This window comes from Eurypyga helias, unplaced genomic scaffold, assembly GCF_000690775.1.
Source record: "Eurypyga helias isolate BGI_N326 unplaced genomic scaffold, ASM69077v1 scaffold16503, whole genome shotgun sequence".
In the NCBI taxonomy this organism is placed as follows: Eukaryota; Metazoa; Chordata; class Aves; order Eurypygiformes; family Eurypygidae; genus Eurypyga; species Eurypyga helias.
Window position 1 is genome coordinate 1 of NW_010243253.1, and position 21,734 is coordinate 21,734.

The window sequence follows — 21,734 nt, forward strand, 5'->3', positions numbered from 1 at the left end:
GGCCACCTGTCCCTGCTTCCACCAGTTGACAGTTTCTATTCTACTGTGTAAAAACTATGTAAATTAATTGCCTATACTTCCTTTTTTTTTTTTTCCCCCTAATTGCATTTGCCAGGAGACAAAAGTAGCTGTTTTGGAGGTTCTTTACAGCCACCAAAAAGATGCTTTGTTCTACTAATCAAGATATTTTTTCGTTTCCTATTCTTTAGGCTGGTCTGGGAAATTGTTTCCACTTAAAGTTATGAACTTATTAGGAAAAAAGAAAAAGGGTAAATATTTTAAAATAAAAATATTTAAAATTTTTCATGAAGGTACAGTGTTTTGCAGCTACACCCAGTATCATATATTTAATAGTGAAGCAAAGGTCTCAGAAATAATTTAGTGTAAATCATCTTCTGTAGACACGAACATTCTACTTGGAGATTTCAGTTTGGAAATTAGCCAACTAAGTCCTTTTTTTCTTTTTTTATTTTATTTCAGGTATGGTGGAATTCCAGATTTCACCCACCGAAGTGTGCAGTACTTGGAGAAAAAAGCAAAACTTAAGTCCAAATTCTTGGATATGCGTAAACCAAGGAAGAGCAAAAACACACACATCTTCTTTACAGAGGAATCTGAAATGTCTTGCAAAAAAAATAAAACTTTGAAGAAGGTAGGTTTAACTGTTAGTGTTGCTGTAATTCATAGATTTATCTGCTCCCTTAGCTGTTGCTGAATTATGAAAATGGAAAAAAAAAATTCCCCAGAGTGGGTCGTATTTTTTAAGTGTTCGTCCACTGCTCTATATGTTTGGGTTTTTTTTTTTCCTGCTTAGGTGAAATGTAGTTAGGTTAGGGTGGGTACTGAAAGGCATAAGTGGACTCCTGGCAGCCAAGAGGAATCCAAGCTTAATGGCAAAAGTTAGGTGAAAGTCATTCCTAACATCTGGGTGCATCATTCCTCTAGTTTCTATATTACTGAAAGTATCTTTGACTTTAAAATGCATGTGAGGGCATTTGTTAGTGCTGGCATTTCAGCAGTGAGAGTAAAATGTTTGTACAGGTCAGTGTATTTCATGTTGTGGTTTAGCCCCAGCCAGCAACCAGGTACCATACAGCCACTTGTTCACCTCCCCCTTCCCCCAGCTGGCTGGGGAGGAGAATCAGAGGAAAAAGGTGAAAGAACTTCTGAGTTAAGAACAGTTTAATAATTGGAAGTAAAGAAAAAATAATGATATCTAATAATATTAATACTATAACTAACAATATGTAATGAAAATAAGGAAAAGGAAACAAATTACACAACTGCTCAGCACCCCTCAGCTGACACCCAGCCAGTCCCCATGTAGTCCCCGACAGCCAGAGCCAGATCAAGCCCGAGAGAGAGGAGGACCCCTGGCCCATCCCTCAACTTACATACTGAGCATGATGTCTGGTGGCATGAAATGTCCCTTTGGTCATCTCTCTTGGCTGAGTCCCCTCCCAGCTTCTTTACAAGAAGGAACACCAGTACAGTATCAGAAACTGAAAAAGTCCTTGGCTTGATACAGACACTCCTTAGCAACAACTAAAAACATAATTATGTTATAAATATTCTTCTCAGCACAACCAAAACAGCCTCATACTAGCTACTGTGAGAAAAATTAACTCTGTCCCAGCTAAAACCAGCACATTCTCCACTCCTTATTCAATACCATTTACATCATGCAAAAGTCCCACACTATTCAATACATTCTCATTGACCACCTCCCTCCTTCCCATTCCATCCATTGATACAGCACACAAATACCATTCCCTTACTCTGTGGAACATCTGCTGGTTGTCTCAGTGGTGTTCTTCAGGGGCCTGACTTTTGGGTACGTGGGCATCGATGTGTCACACTTCAGTGACCTGGTTGTCTAGATGGGAAGCAATGTCCTGCCATAATGCAGCAGATGGGTTTGCCTCTGTGCTGCCAGTTGTTCTGCTTCCATTGCTGTAGCCACCCCCTACCAGTCCGTATGGAGATAAAGTACTGGCCCGTCTTTGCTTTTTGGCCAGTCCATGATCAGTTCCAAGATTCCTGGGCCACTGGGGTTTCCTATCGAGCTCGGTGTGTGATCAGTGCGACCCACTTACTCCATGTAGCATCAGTGGCATGATGAGTGGAACAGACTCTGCCTTTGAACATCCAGCCCAGCACGGGTAGTCGAGGTGCCAGGAGGAGCTGTGCTTCAGTCCCAACCACTTCTGAGGCAGACTGAACTCCCTCATCCCTCTGCTAGTATCTCATTTTCAGTTGGAGTATAGCAGATCCTCTGTATCCCCAACTCCAAAACCCCAGTTACTGCTTCATTTACAAGTTCTTCCTCCTCTCTGAGCAGGAGCACCATTTCTTCCCTCCTCTGTTCTCATGATGGCCCTGCTTCAGAGTAGTCTGCCTCCTCCATCTCTTCCTCTTGCTTCCTCTTAGAAGCAGCTTCTTCATCCCTTACTTAGTGAGCTGAGTCCCACTTCCAAGATTTCTTCTCTTGGGTAAGAGAGACTGATACCGGCATGGGTTGGTTCTCTGGTTCAGTCACAGTGCCTGTCATGGGGGTTGAGGTAACTGCAGTGCCTGTCACGTTGTCATCAGATCCAGAGACCCTCTCTTCTCTTTGAGGGCGGTGAATAGTGTTAAACAAGGCTCGGTAGGATGGACCAGACCCCAGCACATGGCAGTGATTTCTGTGTCCTTGGAACTGCCGGGGTGACAGCATACTACTTCCAAATATTCTCTGAGCTTTTGAGGATTCTGCACTTGTTCAGGGGTAAAGTTCCAACATACTGGAGGTGCCCACCGCCCTAGGCATTTCCCCATGCTGTTCCACACACCCTGCCACTCATAACTATCCAGCCTCAGGGCAGATCTCTGGATTATATTCTTAAACTGCATGCTAACCTTAGACAAAACTGAAATAATATTCCCAAGTGTCAACAGAAGTATTTTAACTACCCGAGGTTGTTCAAGATGCCGAAAGGGTATTGGAAATGAGGAGGAAACATCACTGTATTCTGTATTTCCTCTATAAAAAAATATCTCAGATGTAGTAAAATTGCTAATTATCTCCATGAGATGGAACCCCAAGTACAGTTAACAGCTTCAGCACATAACTTGGACACCACAGAAAGCTCAGGGTCAGTGACGTATAAACAGATCTTCCAGGCAAAACATTACTAATCACTGCAGGGTACAGCAGCCTGCAAATGCCAACACTGATTTTTAACACACACAACAAAGATGAGAACATGATGTGGATCAAATAAACTAATATCGTGACCCACAACTGTTGATAGATACACCTTTTTTTTACTTTTTTCAAAATACACGGAGTAGAGGGTGCACGCCTGGCAGGTGCTTTTAAACTCTGCCGTCGGTAGCTGGTTAATGGCACCATCTAATCATCCGTGGTATTTGACAATTGCAGGTGGAATTGTTCCTAAAGCAGGTTAGTAAGCATGAGGAGGAAGCCACACCCCAGCCAGCATCCCCTCACGGAAAAGTGGAGGCATTGTCCACGAGCAGCGACTCAGAGGACCAGGGAGGTGCTGCAGCTGCACGGACTGTGATGTTGAATGCTGAAAACCAAAAGCAACCGTCTTCCAGTGTGGCCTCCACAGAACCTGGAATGAGTAACCGTGAGGAGGAAGCGCAGGACGCAGGGGCGAGCGGCTCCAATGGTCAGGGTCTGGAGAGGCAGGAGCGTGGCTGCGAGCGGCAGCTGGTCTCTCTGGATATTCCCGATTACCTCCAGGCAGAGACAGAAGACGTCAGCCAAGGTACATCTGTTTCCCACAAAGTGGAAGTGAATTGGCAGTAGACTTAATACTGCCTTCCCAAAATAGAGTGTTGTGTGGTATTTATTCTGTTTATTCAGAGAGACGCGTTGGGCCCAGGGGGTAGTGAGGCTTATTGAGATCTGCGCTAGTGGAAGTAGCTTATTCCTGGAGCGCCAGAATCCCAGGTCCTATCTTTAACATGGGCAGTATTTCTTTACAGGTAAACAGTCGTGGTTGATCCTAGACATGATCTGACAGGTTTCCAATTCACACCCTTTTTCACCTGTAAGGATGAGGGTGATTAGCTTCAGGTAGATGGACAGACCGAAGGGTTTAGGGTTCTCAGATGCACATTGCTGAGCTTTGGGGAGCATGTTGCATTAAAATTGTTTTCTTGGAGGGGGAGAAATCATATCATTGACTTTTCTATTTAAAACTGCAAACAAAGGTAAATGGGATTGTTCAGGTTCTACATGTAGTTTAATCCTTCCTACAGCAATTCAGTTATGTTAGATTTCTACTGTAAAGCCCTTGTCTAGATTGGCTCTTATTCCTTATTTATCGAAGGACATTAAATTGGTCTGTGATCCACTTGTTTGCTCACTGTATAGAGTTTATTACCATCAGTTCAAGATAATGGCTAGCTTGTTAAGGCTTTTAAATAATGAGTAAAGTGTTTGGATTTTTAGGACTGATATCTGTCAGGTAACACTATTCCCTTGAAATATAGGATGCTCGTTTTTAACTTTAACTACTAATCTGTATAATGCAGCCAACAGTAATAATGGACATTTAGCGGTGTCGCTAAACATGAGCATCTTGCATCTTAACTCTCAGTCACCTAGCTACCGATTACATTCCTAACCTACAAGAACAGCGATTGTTAACTTTTGCAGTGTCTTCCAGCTGTAGATGAAAAAACTACCATGAAGAAGAAGGAGAAAAAAAGGAGGAGAAGGAAGAAAATTACGCTGAGAGCTATACCTGCTGAGATTGCTGCTGATCCGGAGCTGGCCAAGTACTGGGCACAACGCTACCGGCTGTTCTCTAGGTTTGATGAGGGAATTAAACTAGACAGAGGTGTGTTTAGTACAAAGTGCGCTGACTCGGTGGTATAAGATGTATCCAAACCTGTGGCCCTTCTTGCAGTTTATTACTGATTTTTCTTATAGAAGGAGCATTACTGAGTGTGCATTTGCAGCTCTGGATAAATTCCATCCCCCCAGCAGGTAGGCAGGGAGAAGTCTTGGACTTCGATATTGCTTCTAGCATGGGACACCCCCATTTGCATTAGTGTTAGATGTAAGAAAGTACTGTACCCAAATCATGCTTGGTCAGGACTTCGCCAGAAACCAGATGACACTTTTCTATTTCTACGTTTTATAAATTAGTTTTGTGAAGCTTCCAAATATGCTGATGGATCTAGTTTTGTTCTGGTTTTTCTGTTTTGTTCTGACTCTCCGCAGTCACTTTCAAAGTTACTTTTTTCCATGTTTGCATGAAAACCACTTCCAAATCATAAATGTCTAGGTAAGGAGGAATGAGGATTATTGCTTTTTTTGAATCTTGGGTTTTTTGGTTTTGTAAACCTTTCACTTCTGTGTGTTTATGTGGGACAGCATTAGATTATTTGGCAGACCAGGTATTGCTATAAAGAAAATAACATGTTGGATAAGAGCGAATATATTTCTGGGTTTATTTGTTACAGAGTGCAATCGTGATGTATAAAGTTTTTTGTCGCTGTCTCAGTGGACTTGTTCTTGATAAGCCAGAATCCTCAGCACCAAGTTCAACAAAGCATTTATCAAGATTCAGGCATATCTGTTCGCTCCAGTGAGGCTTTGTTTGCTGAGCAAATTGCTGGACTCACTGGAGTTTATCATCTTCAAAGCCTGTATTTCCTGCTAAACGCGTTGGGATTAACGCTAAACCTTCAGTTTTGGGGGGGGTGTTGTTTGTTTTGAATTTAGGTGACCTTGAAATGAAAGGCAAAGATACACTTCTTCCTTTCCCTTTCCTTTCCAGAGGGTTGGTTTTCCGTTACTCCTGAGAAAATCGCTGAGCATATTGCCGTCCGCGTCAGTGAGTCGTTCAACTGCGATATCATAGTGGATGCGTTCTGCGGGGTGGGAGGAAACGCTATCCAGTTTGCACTGACCTCAAAAAGAGGTAAGCAGATGTGGTATGTAGTGCATTATTTTGGCTGTTCTCCCTGAAGATTTGGGTATTGACTTTGTTCACTGATTTTTATTTTAATTTCAATGCTTCTGAAGCAACAGAAGCTTTTTTGCTTCATCAAATTGGCAATATGAGCTTTCTGTTTTGGGAAAGGACCTAGAGAACTGGTTCTGTATTTTAAGTCAGAGTTGGATTTGTGTTGTACTAGTCAAAGTTATTTGTACGTGGCATAGTAATTAGTCTGATGGGTGCTCTGAAGATTGCTGGTAAAGGTTGAGTTCTGTTTGCAGTGCCAACCTGCAGAGACGCTGCAAAGCTGCTACTTTTCCCAGTTGTTATGTCAAGTCTGTGTACTCAATACTTAAGACACTTGAATGGGATAACCTGCAGGTGCAGCAGAAGCAAATACAGAAAAGTGATGATAATATTAGTCAAAGTTCCTGTTGCCAGCTAATTGCAGTGAAACATTGAGAGTGCCTTCTATAAAACACTGACTACTTGATGTTCCTCTACTCATCTAACAATCTGGTAAAATACCAGCTCATCTAACGCTTCTGAGTAATTTCTGAGCAAGACAAATGGTATGTTTTGCTGCGTTAAATTTGGTAGACGATGATCCATTCTATAAACATTTTCAAATGTTTAAGAAAAATAAGTTTTTAATTGACACTGTTTAAGATGTCAGGCTCCTGTCAAGACTGAAGGAAGGAGGACTTTCCCTAATTAGGTGGACAGCCTTACAGTCACCTACTTGAGGGACAGTCCCCTGCTTGAGCTGATATGGAGGATTGTCATGGTAATAGGTGTATAACTCCCAAGTGCTAAAGCTTCCCAGCCTTGCAAGAGCAGCTGAGCCTTGGCTGTGTGGCTTTCCATGCAGCGGTTCTGCTCTTGGTGAAACCTCTATTCTGCCATGCAAGGGCAGGTCCTTCATGTCTGTCACGAACTACAAGACTTAAGTAGCCACTCGCCTTCTGGAGGCTGGGTGGCATTCGCCATCCCAGTTAACCTGTGCGTTTGCTCTTTGCTTTGCAGTGATCGCTATCGATATCGACCCCGAGAAGCTCATTCTCGCGCGCCACAACGCTGAGGTGTACGGCGTGGCGGATCAGATAGAATTCGTGTGTGGGGACTTCATGGTGCTGGCTGCCGACCTGCAAGCAGACGTCGTGTTCCTCAGCCCGCCCTGGGGTGGGCCTGACTACGCCACAGCCGAAATCTTCGATATCCAAACCATGATTTGCCCAGACGGATATCCTTTCAAAGTCACGTGTTGTTGTGATTTTTTTGGTCATTTACAAGTGTTTTTTTCCTCTTTCTTCTCCTCCCTCTCTTGATAGGGGCTTTGCCTGTCCAGTTGGCTGAGTGGGGATGATAGAACCAGCAGCTGAAGTCCCAGATGTGCAGCATCTCTTTAGGCCTCCTCCCCCAACCTCAGCAATATGACTTTGACCACAAAAAATTAATTATTTTTATTATAATTTTTATTTATAGAACAGGTAGTAGTTATTCTTAAAAGTAAAATATCCTTTAGAGAACTGTAGTAACTTCTTAACTCAAAGCATTAATTCAGGAGTTTAAACTCCTTTATTCTAGTAAAATACCCTGAAATAATCAAACGGCCGTGTGGTGTGTATACATAGGTAATAATTACTTATGGGAGCTATGACTTTGTCATTAATTCCACTTTTAATTGATTTATAAAAGGTGTATCTTATTTTAAATATCTTACTCAAATTACTTTCAGTCATAGCACCTGTCTGTGACTTGGGAAATCACAGAAGAGTGCAAGGAAAATATTAACCCTTTTAATTAATGTATAAAAGTTCATGCTAATTTATTACCAGTGCTACTGAGCACTCATTCATCTGGGAGGGTATTAGCATAGTAGTTTCATCAAACAGAGGTGTAGTGGGGTGTTTTTCCCCAAAAATAATCTTAGTTGCTTCCTTTTTGGCTAACATATTTGTAAGAGTAAGGGAAATCTTTGGATGCATGTGAGAAGAGAGGTTCCACAAAATGGATTAGAAAACGAATACCAAACCAATGTACTAGTTGTAAACTACATTAAAATTTCTCAAAACTTCTCTGTAATTCAGTTAAATCTTCTCAAAAAGTGAGGGGTTTGAGGGGTTGTTTTCTACTTTCTAGGGCAATAAGGGCAACATAGTTTCTGCATTTATACAGTACTAATTTTTGCATTTCAGAAGAGTATCTAACTCACACATCCAGAAAAATAACTATAATTTAATTGCATAATAACTGAATTTGGGACATGCTTTCAAAATGAATGAATATAAAGCAACTTCTTCCCCATCCTTGTTTTTTTTCTTTCCTTTACTGGCTTCTACATTTAAAATTTTCAGGCTCTCCAAGAAGATCACCAACAATATTGTGTATTTTCTACCTCGGAATGCTGATATTGACCAGGTGGGTTACTGGATAAGGGGTTGGCAAAAAGCTCCATTGACTTAAAACACAGGTAATATAAGCACAAACTTAGGACATTGAAGTTTGTTCAGCTGAGTGTGGGGTTTTCTCATTTTAAGTTTGAATCTAATGTTAAGTGATTTCTGTGTTTGCAGTATGTATTTAGAAGTGGGAGTAGTAGATTGTTTCCGTGATTTTTATACTGTTTCTGCATAAAGCAACATATTGGAGGTTCTTACAGAAGATCCAAAGCCAGTAGATTTTTTTGAGTGCCAGATACATCATTATCAAAAAAAAAAAAAAGATCAAGCAGCTTTTACTATCTGGTAAGTTGCTGAGTCCTAAACTTCCATGGCTTTCAGTTCACGAAGGAGGTGGAGGAAATCACTGCAGCCTTCAGTCACTGCTATGGCTGATCAGACAAATGTCATCATGCCCACCAGAGGTAGTACTGGTAGTGTCCATACAAGTGTGTGGTTCCCTATGGGCTGTTTGCATTGCAGTGATTAGGCAGTTGGACGCATCACTGGCTCGAGAAGCACACAGTTTGTTTCACTGGTGTGGGGATTTTGTGTTACAGATTTTTGTTAGAATTTTTTTTAAAGTAATCAGATGACTGTAACAGTTCCCCTGAGTGTCTGGTTTAGTTTCCTCTGTGTATTTTCTATGCTAATTATGTCTTGTAGCTTTTAGCAAAGAAGGGAGCAGTGAGAGATTCTCTTCATCTCTGACATGTCACAGAACTTCCCAGGATTATTTCCTGATTTTCCAAAAGCTGTGTGTGACTTGGAGCAGGCAAGGTCTCAAGACACATGGTGACTTGCAGAATCGTTGGTGACAAAGAGCTGGCTTGAGAATCAGGCTAAAATTCACATGTCCAGGGTATTAGCATGCTATGAGCCTGCACTGTGTACAGCACAATTTGTACAGCAGGTGATGATTCAGTTGTGTTTGGCATTTCATGCTGGTGAAACATCGAAGTGGTTTATGAATCTTTGAACAGGGACCTTAATTTTAGGCAGTTTCTCTAGTTTCAACTGCTAACCATTGCTTTTTACCAAATGTTCCATTTCCACAGTGAAGAATGACCTTACCAGTTTTCTGCTCTGCTCGTGAGCGCTTCTTAATGGATTTATAAATGGGCAAAGGCATCTGTTTCATTTACCTTCCCACAGAAGCATCTAAGAGTACTATCTACTGGCTTCCACCTGTCCCACGGAAGAGCTCAACACCTCTAAGTGGTTGGATTAGGTGTCTTGCCACCTCTACCTCTTGATCTGGTTGGCTCTGAATGTTGTTGATGTGCTCTAAGTGTTCCTTGATGTACATCCATGGGTTTTCCTTCACACAGATGTCTGAATAGTAACTGCTGTTGCTGAAAAACATGGCTTGTGGTCGAGGCGTAGTTGTGAAAAGCATGTGGCCAGACACATGGGTTCAGTTCAGTTGTCCAAGCTGTGGGCTACTGTCAGGAAGAGAAATCAGCTCCTTGTGCTTTTCTTTAGAGCTTGTGCCACTATAAGAAGAAAAACCTTAAGTTTGATGATCTGAGAGTGGGGAAAGAGAACGTGACTCTAGCCCACTGTTTAGGGAAGTATGGTCTTAATCCTGTGTGGACTGAGGTGGTGTCAAACATGACACCATGTTTTGATGTCAAACATGACTGTCTCGAATGTGGCCTTAGTGGATGCTCTGGTCCATAGCAGACTGGTTATGGGTTTGGCTGCCATCATCTCTGGCTGTATTTGAGAAGGAAATTTCTGAATTTTCTGCCACTATACTTCCAGGGCTGTGAATGTCCAGGAAATAAAAAAGGATTTGTCATTGGAGCTAGTTAATGGTTAGCATAAACAGTTGTCTTCTCAGTTTGCTCCATGGTTTTGCCCATGGTTCTCATCTATCTTACTTTTCCATGGACTCACAGAGTGACTTGTGCTGCAACAACAGCCTTGGCAAAGGGCTGCGTACACCACTGCTAGGGTGTAGTAATGTAGCTTGGTTTGTGAATGTAGCCCATAAACTCTAGGGGCCTGGAAAAGCTTGAAGAAGTAAATCTTAAACAGTTTTTTGCAGATTAATACTTGGAAACGGAATAACTTGGATAAGGCAATATTTGCTGAACAGATTATCTGATGCCCTAGATTTGAATGGAAACTTAAGAAACCAGTTTAATTTGTGATGGCATTGCTCAGACATGTAAGATTTATCTCTTCTGTCCCCTCCAAAATTAACTCTGTATGCTCATACACATATGAAAGGCTTTCAGAGATCACTTAGCTCCTAGAATAGGAGTTCTAACATGCTTGACATGTATGGTGGGAGTTGTTGAAGCTTAAGTACTCTGCCTCTTGTCTTGTTGACTGACTTGAATCTACAGCTGAGGTGTGCTTTGTCACTTAAAACTGAAGCTGACTTAATTGCCATTGCAGACCTCCACGAAGACGTTTGTAGTGACTGTAAGCCAGTGCAAGTTTGCTTGTCTGACAGTGGATCTTGAGCAGAAATGGAAATAAATGCCCAGCAGTTGGAAGCAACCTTACAATAAAAATACTGTCTAACCTTTAGTTAAGGTGGTGCAGGTCTAGTGGAAAATGCGTGCTGCTTTTTTACAGTTAGATAGCCAAGATAGAACAGGGATCCTGGTACTGGTGTGCGGGTGGGTGGTAGCTGACCTTGACCAAGCTGTGTGGGTGTTCGTTGCCTTGTTGGTAAACAAGACATCTAACCTTGTTCCACGTGATTTTATTGGGGAAAAAAAAAGTGCTTATTATGTCTGCAAGCACGGCCTTTTTCTGTATAGAAATAGCCTTGTAGAGAAGGACAAGGTTCTTTGAATTCCCATACAAAATTCACTAAGTTTAGGTGGAAGCGGAGAAATGCACTTCTGCCGTTCTGCCTCGAGAGGGAGCAGTGAACCAGTGCAATAAGGTTGGTGCGTTTACAAGAAATGTGAAGGGTTTCCCTTCCTCTCCTTGCTTACAAGCATGTACTTGTTACAAAATTTGTAACGTATACGGGTCTGCTTAGGTCGAATCAGTCTTTAGAAATATTCTTTCTAGTTAAGGAAAAATCAGAATTAATTATATGTGTGTGCGCACACACATAAAAAAGATACTTTTATTATTAATGCCTGTTATGTAGCTCACGTGGGACACCCATGTTGATACCCACCTCTTCGCAGCATCTTTACATCTGAGACTTGTCTTTCTTTTAAGGTTTTAAATTTTTTTTTCACATCCCCCAAGAAAAAAAAAATGGGGGGAGTTGTGGAAACTACCAGTCAGAAGTATATTAATACTGCGTCAGTTCTGGGGGGGCTAGACTTGTGTCTGGCTGTGGTGGTTTTGAAAAGCAAAACAAAAAGTTTGACCTGTTTAGAATTCCTGCAAAGTTGGAAAGAATTAGACATCATGGTTTCAGATAGGTTTCCATATTTAAATCAAAATTATAGCCCAGCAGAATTAAGTGAAAACACTTGATAAATACTTGGGTAGTTGAAAACTGTTCTTACCTTATATGAGAAGAACTAATGGCACTAAATTTTAGTTGCCATTACTTAAAAAAAAAGTGAATATGCATGCCTTGGCAAAATTTGGATGACAATAAATTTCTTCCCCTTGCTCCACTGGCGGAGCAAGTTTTTGAGACAGAATGATTAAAAGTCATTTATGAAGGGTTTAGCAAGCTGTGCTCTGCCTCATTATGTGGAGTTGAAGTGTGTACTCACCTCAGGGACCAGGATTTACCCCAGATAGCTCAATGCCTCGCACTGATGGTTTTCTGTATTGTATTGTATCTTAATAGTTGCAGCAGAGGAGGAGGAAACTGGGATTTGTTGCTGTAGGACCTTCTTCGTAATGGTTGGATGGCTTTTTTTCACCTCATTGCACAAGGCATACGTGGCTAGATAAGATATGAAAACATGCCCTCCTGGGTGTTCACATACTCCAGTAGTGATGCTCCTGACTCTTCTAAGCTCTCTGAATCCTGTAGTTGAGGTATTTGTTCTCTCGCCAGTGGTCAAGAGTGGGGTTGGGCTGCATGATGTTCCACACGCACACACACACACACGACCCCCAATAAAACCTGATGAGCCTAAAAAGTTGGTGACCTGGTGTGTTGTGAGACAGGTGACTGCATCAGCATCTTTACCAGCCTAGCCAAGTTTGAGAGACGGAGCACTGAGGAATCAGTTTATTACTTACCCTGACCGTGGGTGGTTGACTGCTCAGACACTGTATTGCAGCTTAGTGATTATCCTAAACTTCTTCACCATTCTTCAAAGGCAGTCATGTTGTACAAATTTACAGATGGTGGTTTAATTCAGAGACAGATTTTTCTCTTCTGGCAAAACCACAATCTTATACATATATCTATTTACCATAGGATTATCTTTAAGTCTTTTTTATTTTTAGCTGCTGAAAATGTTGCATATTTAACATCTCAAGCATAAGGTAGTGCAAGTTTTAATTTTGGGTCACTTGTTCATATAAAAAAGCAGCAGAATAATTGAGGCAAATTTTCAGATAAATATTGAAATGACCCTTATAGCAGAGCAAGCAGGTTAGAATAATATAAGCAAGCAAGTTAGAATAAAATTGGTCTACTCTTGAGACAGAATATGAGTGACTTTGCTAACTGAAGATGATTCTGAGAGTAAAATGTCTGACTATTATTCAACTTGAGAGCTATCTTTCTGATTTAGAAAAGTTTTGGTCTATACAAGATCCAACCTGTGACAAAAGATAAAAACAATGCAATTTGAGAAAGATTTGCCTGTGTCCAGAAGCCTTTCTCTCTGTGTAGGTGAGTTGAAGCTTAAATAGAGATCCCTAGAAGGGATATGGCAATATTGCTCTGCTCAGAGGGTTGTAGCCACCGTGTTGTAAAGTCACATCTTGGACCTAATTAACTTGGTCTACAGTTTTTGCACTAGCAGGCTTCTTGGTGTTACTAGGGCATGAGAAAAAATCTAATTTAGGGGAAAAAAAAAGTGTCAAGAACTTTTCAAAAGTGGAATGACTGAAAAAGCAGCCCCTCTTCAAAGTTTGAGTCTACTTCACAGTCCAATGTTAATACAGTTCCAGTTTGATAAACAGGAACTGTTTTATTTATTGAAGATAGCAACTCTAACAAGAAAAGGCACTATTAAACTTCTGCAAAATGTTCCCTTTTTCAGCCAGCTATTTTTGGCCCTTGTAATAGTCTAGGGTAACAGTGGGAGAGGAGCAATGCTGCTTTTTGGGTAATATATGTCAAATAATAATACTTTTCTTTCTTTTAACCATTTTTGAGTAGTGTTTCTTCATCAAACCCTGTACAAAGTTCTACATACACTTCATGAAGTATTGGAATAAGTTCCTAACATAAACTTTGTGGTTAAGAGAACTGTTAATTGTTGATTGCTGTCCATGTCAATCATAATTCTGTAAATTTGACAGACCAAACAAGATATTTGTGTTTAAAATGATGAGCAGAAAGGCATGACAGGCAAAACACTATCAGGGTGATGGGGTTTTTTAGATGGCTGCAGATAACTTACTGCTCGTTATCTGCAAAATGTTTTCCTGTCCTTAAAACTTTAGAGAGCACCTCAAAGGTTTTATCTTAAGCCTGTGCAAAGGAAAACATGGTTCTGTCTGTTAATTTTCCATGAAGACCATTGTTTTTTTTCAAACATGAGTCAAGACTGTGGCAGGGCAGCCTACGTTCTCCGTGACCACATCACTAACAGATGGAAGAGTTTTTGAAAACGTCTGTGTTCTTTGAACCTTGCCGAGAGGGGAAGCCAATCCAGCTTTTGAGGACCGTGGGTCTGCTGGAGGAGCACGGGACAGTGGGTGTACTACCTGGGGAGGCAACAGCAGCGGCACCGGGAAGATGCATTACATGGTTGGCGGAGGTGGTGCGAGGCTTCACAGACGTGTGGGAGACCTGGTGGGGATAATAATGGTAATTGTGCTCTGCTGGGGTGTTCACAGGCATATGTTATGTATCTTTGTTATTTATGGTATTCTCCCACATGATTCCTACTGGTTGACTGGAACTATGTAAATTGGGATGGTAATACAAGTTGGCAGCCTCTCTCCGCTTAAAGTAGCTAGTGATGTGCTTGTTACCACCCAGTTGTAGTTCCGTCTGCCATGAGCTGACTTACCAGCAGTCTGCTTGGTGTTGCATAGGTTTGTAGCACCATCCCCGCTAGGAAGATCTTACAGGCTGCGTTTATTCACTCAAAGATACTGTGGTTTTAAAAACTGAAGCAGGGTCAAGAGGCAGGGAAAGGTTTGCATTAGTCTTTATGCACTGTTGATAATTACTCTTTTTAAACCAGTCACTTTTCAGTCCTCTTCCTGTTTCTGTATTGAAAACTTTGTGTGCATATTTACCACTTGAAGATCTGATGGCTGGTGTAAAGCTTTGAATTGGGTAGATTCTGAGTTTGGGTTTTTGGGATTTTGGAGGTGGGTGAGGGTTTTTTTTGTGACAGCTATGTGTGATTTAGTGAAATTTCACTGTTGTTGGAGCTTTTGCTGTCGTAAATATTGGTGTCTTAGATCTGTCTTTTATTCCAAATACTGCCAGAACATACAAATTGCCTCTTGTTCCTTGTCCAGTGTGTAGACAAGGCCTGAATTAAGCAAAGTGATCTTGACCCTGATAGTCACACAAAGAATACACATCACAAAGGTACTCTTCCCTTTTTTTTCCCTTGCCTTTGTTCCCACCTCATCTTTGTTGTCCATTCTGAGAGGATCTAGAGTTGCAGGTTTACACCAAGCCAGAGTGGCACTGCTGGACTTGAGCCTTCCAAAGCTCACAGCACTTGAATGCTGAATTGTAGTTTGCCCACCTCAAGTTTAAAAGAGAAAATAAAATACAAAATAAAATGAAATCTCTAGCCTGTCAAAGGGTGGCAGCACCACTGTGTCAGTGGCATAATTCACCTGCAGACCTGTACGTTGTCAAAAATGCTGCCTGAGAGCATTTTGGTTTATTACATTCTGTGTAAAAGACTGCCTTTTTTTTTTTTTTTTTCAAGTGGGTGGGATTTATTTTCCACTGATTAGTTGGTTGAGGGGGTAAGGAGTCCCCTTTTTTACTAGTGTTCTATAACACGAAATGAATCACAGTGTCCTTGCGTGACTGCCTGTTAAGCCAAAAAGCTTATATTTCTCATACCCCAGAAAGTTTTGGAGGAGGGAAAAAATGACAGTAGAGCTTTTTATCCACAGTAACCTTAGTTGGTGGCTGCAACAGATAGGAAATCACTTTACTAAAGGAATTTCACTATGCTTAACCACACCCCACCCTCCCCTCAAGACCAGTGGGAAAACCTTTTGAGTTCAAAAATACGCCTGAACAACGTAAAGCAAGTTTGCACCTTAAGCAATTTGTGCTCCTGAAGTCATCCTCCGTGTTCTTTTCCCTTTTCATATCTCTTTCCTGATGTCCCCTATTTTAAACATGAGCCCAAACCTGCTGGCTGTGTCTTTAATGCTCTCTGCCTGTGTCTCTAGCTGTGGGCTGTTCCCACCAGCAGTCACTGGACTGAAGTGTCGAGGGGAGAGGGGAGGTGTGAACTGGAGGTGCGTACCCTTTGCTTCTGCCCAGGGAGGTGTGTGGCACCTGCAGAGATACCCAGAGACGCAAAGGAGGCAATACCTGCCCTCTCCCAAGTACGTGGGTTTGGGCAGAAGAACAAACCAGGACGAGGAGAATCGCCAGCAGGATTGCACAGTAAAATGCAAAATAAACGAATTTCAGACCTTTCAATTTTTTTAAAGAAGCTAAGCGTTTTCATACTCACAGTTGTAGTTCAAAAACAGGAGATACGGGTCGGTATTTCTAAAAATACGTGAGCACCTTTGTTTTTTCTGAAAGCATCGTTCCTCAGTCTGCTGTTATTTTTAGAAGGTGTCCCTCCACCAAGCTGGCACCTTTCTGGAGCTTGGTGTGTGGCCGCTTTCCCTTGTTAAGCTGTCAGGGTTGACTGAACCCTTCCGAGGAAAACTTGGCAACTCCTCCGGAATTAAATTTGCAACTCCAGCAATTTATAGATAAGCATCATTGCAGAGGATTTGCGTTTCTCCCCTCTGAATATTGGGGGGTGGGGGGGAGGATGGGGAGGAGCGTGCAGTGCTGGATCCATCCCTGCTGAGCTTATGCCCATGTGCTTATTTAGATTTTTGTCACCTTTGGGTCTATCAAATACTTGTAGTAGTTGTTTTAAATGGGTGTTAGTTATCCTGGGTTTAACACTTAGGGACTAGACAGAGCATCTGTAACTTCCTGGGTGTCCCTTGGTGGATGCTCCCCTCAGCAGAGGAGCAGCATTCGCCTGTGTTACGGATGAAGTATTTTGCTTTACTTGGTCTTCTAAGAGAAATATTTAGTAAACACTTGTGGTTAATATCAGTGCATTAGTCATACTTAGATATGCTAGTGACACAGATTGTGCCCTGCGAGCGGGAGCACGTAAAGCCTGAGACAGTATTTTCAATATTCTTGTATTAAGTTGACTAATCCAATTAATATTTCAGAATACTTGAACGACATTAGCTATAAACTGCAAAGCCTCTAACAGTTTTTGGAAGGCACATTCCAGCTTTTGTTTGTAATAAGTTATAAGTACAAACAATGTCTTTGTAGAAAAAAAAAAAAAATGCGGACCGCCCCACAACGTTGACTGCTTTTAGGATTTGAAGTAAGAAAAGATAAGTTGTAAAATTAACATTCCTGATCACTGGCCAATTTCAGATTCTTGTGCTATTTATAAGTCAGCCAGCTTCTGCTTTTTTACTTAAGTGGCAGGTTCCTCTTTGACAAGAACGTGGAGATTTTTTTTCCTATTACCATTAAATTGAAGGATGAAGAACTGCTCACACTTTGTTTTTTGTCTGCAGGAACCAAAAAATGAAAAGGGGAAAAAAAAAAAACCAAAACTGAAAATTAAATGCTTGGTTTACATAAGTGTGGTAATTTTCTGGGCAAGTCAGTAGAGGCTTAAAGTATAATTTAGATTAATCTGTTATTTCCTCCTGATAGTAGGCTGGTTTTTTACTTACAGTAAAATAGAGGAAGTTCAGCATGTTTATATTTAAACCTGCACTACAGAGTTCAGTCTCAAAGGAGTTTAGGAGTGTTAATAATGCAACCTGAACTTTAAGTTTCAGCTGCTAAGATCATGGGCTTCTTGGTTCAAAGATCAGTTAAAATCCTCTGCAGGCTTGTAGACCTTGATTGCTCTGTCTGCTCGGGAAGGTGCTCTGCATAGGGAGCTACAGGAATAGTTTTCCTGCAGCAGGCAGGGAAAACAGCGGCACGGAGCAGAGCTGGTTGTGGAGCGGGGACCTGCACTGCAGCACCGGTCCTCAGGGTCCACAGTGAGGGGCGGAAAAAGCAGTCAGTGCTTAATTTTGGTGTTGGTCTCTTTCTTCTGTCAGCGCAGTCTGCCCTGGTGGGAAATCGGTCGGCTTTATGGCTGCTGTTCCTTAGAGGGGTCGTGCTGGGCATCGTGAGTAGAACAGGAGAGGAGGGGAGTATGGCATGCTCCAGTCCAAAATACAGAGTCCACTGCCGAATGCCGTCTGTAATCATTAAGCATTACAGGTGTGCACTGGGCTTGGTCAACAGAGCATGAACAGCGACGTTCTCCAGTGACCATGAACGTGGGAGCTGAGACCGGTGCTGCCTGATGGGCTCTCCCTGCCTGCAGTTACCCAGCTGTCCACAGCTGTACCCTCGGCCTTGCCTCAGACTCCAGTGCACACGACAGCGGTTTTTTTGGTTGCAATAGCAACAAGAAAAAGCTGTAACTGTGTTTTGTGAGCTTCTCTGTTTGGAGTTTTAGGGTTGATTTTGTTTGGGTTGATTGCCCATCCTTTCTGCCTTCAGCACAACCTTTATGCTTCCTAATTCCAGGATTTGGTTTTACTCTTCCCCCAAAAACTTGGGATTTTGACACCTTCAGATTGCTTTTTGCTGCAACAGGGTGTCACCGCTGCAAAGCAGAGCCTAGCATCTCGCCTCAGCACAGCATGTGAAACGACGAGTATTTCACTCTAGTTCTGAAGTCCTCCTGTTTTCATGGCTTGGGATGAAGGGGGTATTTTTCAGTCACAAGAAAGCCACAAACCTCTTCCCTGAGTAAAAGGAGACACTGAAAGAGGACCAGAGGCGTTAGGTGACAAGGAGTATTGTCACCAGCATTAGCAGAGGCAAAGATGTGTTTTACGTAGTATTTCATGTGGATAAAAGGTTTGTGGCTTTACCTCTTGCTGTGCCTTGATTTGCTTTTCGTTCTTTGTTTTTCAGGTGGCTTCCTTAGCAGGGCCAGGAGGGAAAGTTGAAATAGAACAAAACTTTCTCAACAACAAACTGAAGACAATAACAGCTTATTTTGGTGATCTAATAAGGCATGACATCTCCTGAACTCAGTGTGGGTTCTTCCAAACCCAACCTCCCTGACTGGCTGCTTTGCTTAAGCTTTTATACAGTGGGGTGGTCAAAAATGACTTAAAGCCATTTTCCGCTTTAATTTCTGTTTACAAAAAAAGAAGTTGTTCTGTTTATTGCTACTGTCAATAAATGTTTTCTAATAATTTTGACAAAACTCTAAACGTAGTGTAGCAGTCAATGTAGGAACAAATGATCTGTATAAAATGCAGTCGTGCAAGGTTCTGGCCCAACCAGTTGAAGGGGAGGGAGTTCAGGATTTCTTTGCAACTCTCACTTGTGCGACTTCTGTACTTGCTCTGGCTACAAGCATTCCAGAGGGTCAAAAAGAATAGCCTGAAAGCTGCCCTGGGTCAAGAACTGCTGTCTGTGCTTGAGGAAACCAAAGCATCTGAACATCAGGAGGAACTAGACGGTCAGGAGCACCACCTGTGGTTATCCACAGTCCATCTCCGGCTCTGCGCTCACTGGGAAACCTCCTCAGCTTCTCTTTGTAGGATGAAGGTCCACACGTTTCCTACAGGAATGCTCCAGCTTGTTGGCAGCACAGGGAGCGAGGAGGGCACATTTGTGGCTGGCAGCAGGGCTCTACCCTCTGTTTTTTCTTATTTTTTTTCTCCTTGCCACCTGTCTTCATTGCAAAGATGTTTTGATGAGCCCTGACGGGAGGTTTGTCTCGGTAACCAGAGGGGTATGTGTCCCCCTGCATTTTGAGACCTTTTGGAACCTTGCACAGGTTTCGGGGAGGGCAGAGAGAGCCCATCTCTCCCTGGTGAGGGCTGTCTGCTCCCACTTGGGGTTTTTGGGGGGGAAGAGTGGCTTTTGGGCACTTGTCCAAGTAGAAAAGGAGGCAGGCAAGAAACATGTAGGGCATGGATGTGGCACTCTCACTGAAATGCTCTTACAGTAAGTACCCAGCAAGTACCAATTTTGAGCCCGTCTTTGAGGTAAGAGTGTAGGAATATAGTTTCTAAGACAATGAATTAGTGCTGCTTCTCCTCTGCTTGGAGTGCAGCAGGATGCTGAAGGCAGCAGAGGCTAAGCCATGCATTAGTGCTGACAAACAAAATTCTCTAGAAAGCCTGTAGAATAACCAAATAAGAGGATTATTTCCCACCCCCTGTAAGGAATAACATTCAACTCTTCAGATCAGTTCGGAGACCACAGTGTTTGTGTGTGTGTGTATGGGATGTTAAAAACCATGTGTGCAACCTGCCTCCGTGCAAGGTCACAGTGCAGTGAAATAGCACTTGGTAAATCCTTTTTTCTGACTTTACTGTCCATCCAGCACCAGACAAGTGCTAAACTGTTAATGGCTCTTACATCCATCCTTCATGTAAGGTAGTTTAGATTACTTTGAAGATAATTCGACTGATTGGCATCGCTGCATTTTACTACCGCAGCTAAGAAGTACTGTGACAGTGCCAGCCTCTGTGTCCATATTTAAAGGGAATTGGAAAGAAATTATCTGCTGTTCAATATTCCTTAGAATTTTGCTACTAGGAGGCAAGGGAGGTTGGCAAGAGTGCTAGTATTACAGCAGGTCCAAGCCTGCTGTAGCATTGGCATGTGAATGTAATGATGCTGTTAAATTTTCACTGCAAGCTACAAAAAAATCCAAGAAAGCATCATGAGGCCAAATGGAAAATCAGTTTATGCTGTGTATGTCATAGTTCTCTACTCTGTACACTAAAATTTTACTATATTAGGCTTATTGATGCTTACAGAAATTATGTTTTCTTATTTGGTCTTCTTTTCCTCCCTGAAGTGTAGCTTTGGAAGCATTTTGAGGTCTTGCTGATGCTGCTCCCATAAAAAAGAAGCTCTGTGAGGAAAATAACCAGTGAGTGTACTTTTACCTTCAGGAAAGTAGTTAGATTTTGCTCGGTATGCAAAATGTGGAAGCTGAAATGCGACATGAAAGATCCGTCTACTGTTTTAATGGTTACTTCCAATGAACTTACTCGGAAAAAGGAACAATTTATCGAAGTTCTCCGCTGAGCTTTGAGAGTACATGAAGCACCAGAAGCAGAAGGATATCCTTGTTCATGGCCGTTCCTCTCTGTAACCAACAAGTACAAAAGGGCAATTTATTATTTTTTTATACACACTGCTGAGTTGTGATAAATGTTTGCCCTCAGCTTCCCACTTGGACAGAACAGGTGAAGTTCCCCAGGGCTGTGAATCTGTCTGTTAAGCCAAAAATACATCTTGTGAGTATTTTTACTTCCTTGTTAGTAATTTCAGTCAGCAGACACTTCATGGAGGACAGCTTCGTTCATCATACAAGTTTCTGTAAAACGTTACTCTGCTTTATATTGCAGAAAAAGTTAACATGGGCTGAAACACAGTTAAATTGCTGGACGTCTCATGCTCGGAGTTTTAATAATACCCTTTTGGAATTTGAGTAGTATTTTGCATATGATACGTTAGACTACGAAAAAGCTACGTTGGTACTGTCAAGTAAATGCTCACAGAGGTTTGGTTTTTTACCAGTTTTAAGCCACAAGATAAGCAGTAGGAAAAATGCAGATTTTGTTTTTTTTTAAATTAACTAATATTTGGACTAAATGCAATAAATACATGGTTTTGTACTTTCCACTGTGCTCTTGAGCTCCTAATCTCCTAGGTTTATTTTAATTGAATCCAATATTTAACCAAGCCCATCAGTTTCTTTTTCTGGTGCACGAGATAAAGGGAAGTGGTGGAACATACAGTTTAAAAAGCACATTACAAAGCTGAATTGCAGGTTGTAGGGGACCAGGGCAGAGCATCAGCGAGGCTGAGCAACTGTCTCTTCATGGTAGGACAGTTCATGTTGTGCCCGTCTCTGAAGGAGGCCCCATTAGTGTTATGGTAAAAAATCACCGTTGCGTGAACTTTTAATGTACA

The 21,734-nt window shown here is 41.9% G+C and overlaps 1 protein-coding gene across 1 annotated transcript; it reads left to right on the forward strand.

Moving 5' to 3' along the window:
- Nucleotides 1-480: 480 nt before the first annotated feature.
- On the forward strand, nt 481-18,855 carry TGS1 (trimethylguanosine synthase 1; the record flags this gene model as incomplete). Its single annotated transcript, XM_010149348.1, has 7 exons — nt 481-652; nt 3,425-3,776; nt 4,683-4,856; nt 5,802-5,945; nt 6,990-7,206; nt 8,306-8,384; nt 18,702-18,855. Coding segments are annotated over 7 exons (1,255 nt in total), but the record flags the coding sequence as incomplete, so codon positions are not given.
- Nucleotides 18,856-21,734: the final 2,879 nt, after the last annotated feature.